Here is a 6,793-nt window from a genome sequence, read left to right on the forward strand (position 1 = left end):
TAATGAGAATACTTTTTAGTAAGGTTAGCCTACCACCATTAGAGAAAAAAATATTTATCAAATCATTAATTTTGGATTTAATCTTGTCCACAACCTCATCCATTTGAGTTTGCTTCCTTTTCCTCAGAGAATATTGACCCAAGGGTATTTAATGGAGAGATGTGCTAGATGACAGCTAGTAAAATTAGCTGCCCACTTTCAATATTTTTATGGACAGATTTCCCAAAGTATAAGGAACATTTTGCTTTTTTGAAAAGTAATCTAGACATGCTCTAAAAGTCATTCAATAAATGTAGAATAACTTTAATTGAAGACTTGCTAGAATTAGAGAATAAAATGGCAACATCGACATAAGAAAGATTGCTAAACAGAATTTAAGCTTTATGAGAGTATTGGATATGAGGATGTTGAATGTGCAACAATTTACAAGCCGAGAGAAGTAGTCAAAGGCAATAATGAAAGTAGTAGGAGAGAGAGAATCTCCCTGCTTAATACCTCTTTGTGCAGAAAAGAAACAATGTGCTTTACCATTGACAAGAACACTATAATGGTTATTCTCTAACCATCTTTTAATAAGTAAGAAAAATTCATGATGGAAACCCTTGGCTTGCAAAATAATAAGAATGAAATCCCAGCTAATAGTGTCAAATGCCTTCTTTATGTCAAGTTTAAGAATTATATTGCCCCCTCTACATTTTTTATGTAAGTCCTCAGTCATCTCCTGGGCAAGCAATATGTTATCAGTAATCTCTCTGCCCGTAATAAAAGCAAATTGTTGAGGGGAGACAATTTTGGATAAATGCGGTTGTAATATATTCACAATCAACTTACTCAAAACTTTAAAAATGACAGTGGTACGGGATATAGGCCAAAAATTATCCCACTTATCTTATCATTATTCTTAGGAATAAGCACAATCAATGCTGAGCCAAAATACTTACTTGGGTTGTCCCGTAGGAGAAAACTCTGTATAGTAAGAATAACTTCCCTCTTAATAATGTCCCAATAGTGTAAATAGAAGGAGGAAGAGAACACATCCGGACCAGGGGCTTTATTAGGACTAATACATTTAAAGGTTAAGATAATTTCCTTTTCGTCGGGAAGTTGAGATAGTGAGAGGGCAGTAATATAATCTCTTTCATCAGCAAAAAGTTCTGGATAAACAGGATTAACGTGTATACTAGATTGAAAAAGATCAGTAAAGTAATGAACAACACTGTTACCAATGCATCAGCATTAGTAAAAATATCACCATTGGCATTTTGTACCTTCATAATATTATTTATATTTATTCTATGCTTAAGAGTAGCATGAAAATATTTGGTGTTTCTGTCTCCAGCAGTAAAGTAGATATCATTAGCCTTTTGCTGTAAAAGTCCTTCCTCTAAAGAGATTGCATCCATAAGTGCAAGGTGAGCCTTTGCCACAGCATTAACCAAATCAGGCGAACCAACAACCTAAGACTCTAATTGATCAACAATTTTCTGAGCCTCTAACACTTTGGTGTGAACATTACCAAAAACCTGAAAGTTTAATTTCTTCAAATTATCAGCTAATTTTTGTGCAATTGTCATAGGATAAACCAAGGGGTCCCAACACCATCAAATTTCCACACCTGTTGACCAAGACTTAAGAAAGTATCATGGGTAGTCTAAATATTTAGAAATTTAAAACTGGAAATGGAAGATCTAGCATTGAAAGCCAAATTAAGCAAAATTGGATTATGATCAGAGGATGCATGATTTAAATGTTGGACTCGAATAATTGGATAGTAATTCAGAAATTGATAATTGCCCAAAAAAACGATCTATCCTTTGAGAGAGTAATCCCCTTCTCTAGGTGGAAGGAGAATCAAAATAGCCCAAATCAAAAAGACCAGCATCAGAAACAGAGTCACAAAAAAGGATTTATAAGTGCAATGTCATGCCTGCCACCCACCCTCTTTTTAGCAGGTTTCATTATCATGTTTCACAAACCAATTCTCAGTAATATTAGAACTATCAGTTCTAATTTATGCCACAACAAGTACTTATCCTGGGAAAGTGAACTTGCATAGACAAAAGTAGCCCAACAATGGAAATCCTCCATCTTGAAATGAGTAATTCAAATTGCTCCTCAACATCAACAATTGTTAAAGTAACACTGTGTTTCCAACAGATCAAAATCTTATTGTTTTTATTGTAAAAATGTTGATAGCTCTTGAAATTATTAAAAATTCTATTCTTGTTGACTGACACAAGAGGTTCCAAAATAACAAAAATGGAAAGTTTTTTTACCCTACGAAGATGATTAAGTCTATTAAGGGAAGAAGGGTCTGCCACTTCCCTAATATTTCAAATCATTATGTTAAACATGATGTCTCAAGCCAGCCCTCCTACAAGATCTAGAAGGGTTGCTTAACTACTCTCCATCAGTATATTAATAGCCATCTTGTATAATATTACCTCTATTCAGTTGAGAAAGTTCATTATTTTTTTAGCTTTCTTTTTGGTGTGTCATTGGACTAGCCATTCGTTTTCAAGTGTAGTGGTATCATCTTGTATTGGAATGCGTAAACGATCATTTGTTTTATCTGTGGATGAAGAGGGGCGGCAAACAATATCAACAATCTGCAAATGATTTTCCAAAACAGGTTCCAAGGGGTAGGAAATAATGTGAGCTATCTGCAAAGGTGGGGCAGAAGATAAAATTCTAGTTAAAACTGACACAGGTGTATTCATCACAACACTATTTAAATGATTATTATTAGTGTAAACATTAGGTGTATGTTGATTTTTCCATTCATCATGCAGCTCATTATTAATTGATTGATCATTAACAAGAACAGTGGGTTGCAGACTAATTATTTGGTCTTTCTCAACATCAAAATTGTGTGGAGAGTCCTGATGAGCAGGTGGTGCTTTCCCAGTATCTAACTTAAGATGAGGATTCAAACGATAACAAAGAGAAATGGTGTGAGCTATCTGCGAAGGAGGAGCAGACGATAAAATTCCAGTTAAAACTGGCACATGAGTATTCATCACAACACTATTTAAATGATTATTATCAGCGTAATCATTAGGTGTATGTTGATTTGTCCATTCATCGTGCAGCTTAGTGTTAACTGATTGATCATTGACTAGAATAGTGGGTTGCACACTAATCATTTGGTCTTTCTCAACATCAACATTGTGTGGAGAGTCCTGGTTAGTAGGAGGTGCTCTCCTAGTATCTGACTTGAGATGAGGATTTAAACGATAACAAAGAGAGGTTGAGTGACCAAACATACAACAGTGTGAACAATAAGGTGAGTGACGTTCAAATGGTTAGTAGTCATATCTTCAATTAAAGCATAAGCTTCATCAAATTGTTTTGACATTAATAAACCTCTAGCCATAACATTTATCATACTAACCCATTATAAAATGTTTGAATAATTAACTAGTTTGGTAAGACATGATGTGGAAACTTTCTAAGGAGTTTTTAAAATCTTTTCCAAGTTTCATATATTGACTCACCTTCATTTCTAAGCTTAACAATTTTTAAAGGTGGAAAATACTTAGCTAAGAATTTCTGTGTTAAATCTTCCCAAGTTCTAATAGATCCAGGTGCTAAAGAGTTTAACAACATCTTAGCTTTATCCCTTAAAGAAAAAAGGAAAATTTCTAAGTCTAACGACATCGTTTTGATACATCATCGTACTTAAATGTAGTACATAGTTCTAGAAATGTTGTAATATGTAAATTTGGACCTTCAGCTGGTGTTCCCCCAAACTGATTGTTTTGTATAATTTAGATAATAACATGTTTAAGATCGAATGAGTTAGCTGCTATAACAAGGGTTTTTATGCTTAAGTTAATTTCATGGTTAGAAAGGTAACCATGATGTTAGCCGCTTAGGATCAAAGCTTTAGGGTTGGTTTAGTGTCTTAAACCAAATTTTGGAACTATTTGGGTTAAAGTGTAAAATTTTAATTTTATAATATTACCCCTAATTTTGTAATTTTTCATTTTAGGGCTTTCAAAGGCAGAAATCATTATTTTAGTGATCAATTTAATTAACCTAAGTTTCCTTGTTAATTTCCATTTCTATTTGTAAATTTGATATTAATTTTTTTGATAGAAAAATTGTCATTTTCAAGTTAGGGGCCACCACTGACCTTAGAATAATCAGAGGGTGTTCCCAAGATTAGAGGGAAACTTCTCTCAAGATTTTAGATTTTTTCTCTTTATAATTAATTTTTAAAAATTGAAATACTTCGTTCACTAATAAAAAAATTAAACATAAGTTAATTATTTTCAATTTTTTTCATCATTTGTTCACTAAGTTCAGATGTATTTTTATTTTATTTTTGTGATTTATCTACAACAAGTCATGGATTCTTAAAAGTTTATATAATTTTCTGTAAATGTTAATCCTTTACTTAACCATGCAGCGTTAACTAGATCCTCGGAGTCGTCAAATTTTCATGCGGTGCTCCATGATTGGGCGCACTTTCCACATTGTTGCTATGCATTCATGTGATCGAGTGCTCCCCTCCTTATAGTTTGGTGCTTTGATTTATTCTTTGTCGTTCGTTTCTAATACACGGAAACGAACGACATATGTTCATCGTTGTCATGGGACAGAGAACCGAAAGTCATTTACGATCAAACCGTAAGATCTCATTCGATTCTCAACCAAATAACTCGGGGTTTGTTCCTATAGCTTCATCTAAGTTAGACGAACATATCTATACTATTCAATGAGTATGGATTGTTCTTTTTTTTTTTATCAAAATATCAAACACGAGGCTAATTTTTGCGATTTTGACCCATACCTTGTTCAAAGAGACGTGGCTTCGATTGGGCTTGACAGAGAGCTTCGTCTTGATGTCACAAACCTCCTCCATACTTCAATTTGAGCTGAAATTGATCCTAGTTATGACCTAGTCCAAATGGTGGCTTGAGTTGGCCTTAGAGTAGGTCGGAGGGCTCGGGATGCCTTAATTTTGATTGGGGAGATTGACTTGAGGCTCGGGGAAGCTTTTAGAAGGTTCAGAATTGATTTTTGAAAGGGTTTATGTCAAGGACAAAAAATGTTCAAAATTAGGGCTCGAAAATTAGTGTTTGCTAGTGGTGATGGTGGTGGTTTTTTTGCCAAATTTTATGTCAAGGCCAAAGCTTCGCTTTTTTCGCTCTTGCAATTTTGTTGTTGATGACTTTGCAATGAATGCCACATTCAGCAACGTATCTCAAACTTTCAACCATTTTGCCGCTTTCTTGCCATCTTGTCAAAGGTTTGTTGAGCTTAGTGTAATATTAAAGAATCCGTTTTTTGATCTATAGTTTATATGAAGTGTTGAGTGTCATATATGTAAAAATTCGAAAAGAAAAAAAAAAAAAAACCGATGGAAGAAAAATCCGATGGAAGAAAAATAAAAAATTGATTTCGTCATTGCTTTTAATTTTTTTAAAAGTTATTTTTTTTTTATTAAAAACATTTTTTATTCTGCGGTATAAGAAAAATGCTCGAGATGTAAACACATAGAAACTGTGCCGGGGTGGGGGGCGCCATGGAGAACCCCGCGATTGCTTTGAACGAAAATATGCAGAGGTTCGAAACGGAAGACAAGGAGGCCTTTCTCGAATTTCGGTTCATATGCCCCGTCGCGGCCACCGCCACCGGCGGCGAAGAATTGTCGTCTGAGGTGGAAGAGGAAAAGAGGGAAAAGGTAGTGATGGACATGTTGCACACCTACGTGCCAAGGAACAAAAGAGGGATGGGTGTCGCCAAACATCTCTGCGTTGCCGCCTTCTCCTATGCTCAGACCCACTCCATGCTCGTCATCCCCACGTGCTCCTACATTTCCGTAACCCCTCAATCATTTAATTTCTTATTAGTCATTCTATCGAGTACCTTATGCCCATCTCTGGTTCACTCGTCTTCTCTTGAAGAAGCTTCAAATATTTCTGTTGAGCTGATGTTTCCCTGCATGTTTCTCCATAACAGGATACTTTTCTTCCACGGAATCCTTCTTGGCGCGCTCTTGTTTACAATGAAGAGCTTAAATCTTCCATGTGAAGTAAGCGTAGCCTGCTCTGCTTGTGAGATTTCTATTTTATTTATAGCAGCATGGGAAAATTTTTTTACTATTATTTATTGAATCATGGCGGCTGAAAAAAAAAAAGGAATACTAAAAGAACTTTTGTACCGTTAGTTTCTTATTGATCTTGAAACAATGTGTGTTTAATGCTCACTTGTTTGCTACCCATGCTTATGTCTGATGATACTTTTATTATTTTATATATTTCAATAATGTCGGGGATCTTTGTTTTAGAGAATCATTTTTTTATACAGTACCTTTTTTCTGCGCCTTATAATTTTATTCTCCATTGTTTTAATTACCGCTTCTTTTGATTCCAATCTTTGAAGTAGTTTGGGCGTGCATGCTATGGTTGTTCTACCAATGAATTGCAGTCCCCTTAGGGGACATTGCTCTACTTTGATGTTCCTCCTGCGATGAAGAATATTATTAATGAAATGCATCGATGCCAAGCCAGATGATTACGGGATGCTGTTGTTTTCCCCTATTAATGAATGTAATAGAAAAAGGTTGAAATTAGCTGAGTTTCTGGTATAGAGTTGAGGGTCCTTATAGATTGCTTGCATACATGTGCACCTTCCCTTAAGAAATTCCCTACTTCCAGACTTGCATATTTGATGTCCCTCCCTCTTCCCCGTTTGCTTTCTCTCTTTTCAGCCATGCTTTCTTTAAAAATATGGCAGGGATAGTTGTAGTTGTACTCAGAGAAGAAAAAGATGAACTTTTTTT

General features: G+C 35.1%; 1 protein-coding gene across 1 annotated transcript; it reads left to right on the forward strand.

The window, feature by feature from the left end:
* Positions 1-5,484: 5,484 nt before the first annotated feature.
* LOC110031131 (acetyltransferase At1g77540-like) lies at positions 5,485-6,284 on the forward strand. Its single transcript, XM_020734198.1, has 2 exons — positions 5,485-5,830; positions 5,971-6,284. The coding sequence occupies exons 1-2, from the start codon at positions 5,534-5,536 to the stop codon at positions 6,040-6,042; spliced, it is 369 nt and encodes a 122-aa protein (XP_020589857.1). The 5' UTR covers positions 5,485-5,533; the 3' UTR covers positions 6,043-6,284.
* Positions 6,285-6,793: the final 509 nt, after the last annotated feature.

This window comes from Phalaenopsis equestris, unplaced genomic scaffold, assembly GCF_001263595.1.
Source record: "Phalaenopsis equestris unplaced genomic scaffold, ASM126359v1 Scaffold000773, whole genome shotgun sequence".
Lineage (NCBI taxonomy): Eukaryota > Viridiplantae > Streptophyta > Magnoliopsida > Asparagales > Orchidaceae > Phalaenopsis > Phalaenopsis equestris.

Excerpts from the sequence above, each read along its gene's own strand:
- LOC110031131 (XM_020734198.1), top strand. The coding sequence starts at position 5,534 with ATGGAGAACCCCGCGATTGCTTTGAACGAAAATATGCAGAGGTTCGAA. Across the intron at positions 5,831-5,970 it reads CCACGTGCTCCTACATTTCC|GATACTTTTCTTCCACGGAA; the intron begins GTAACCCCTCAA and ends TCTCCATAACAG.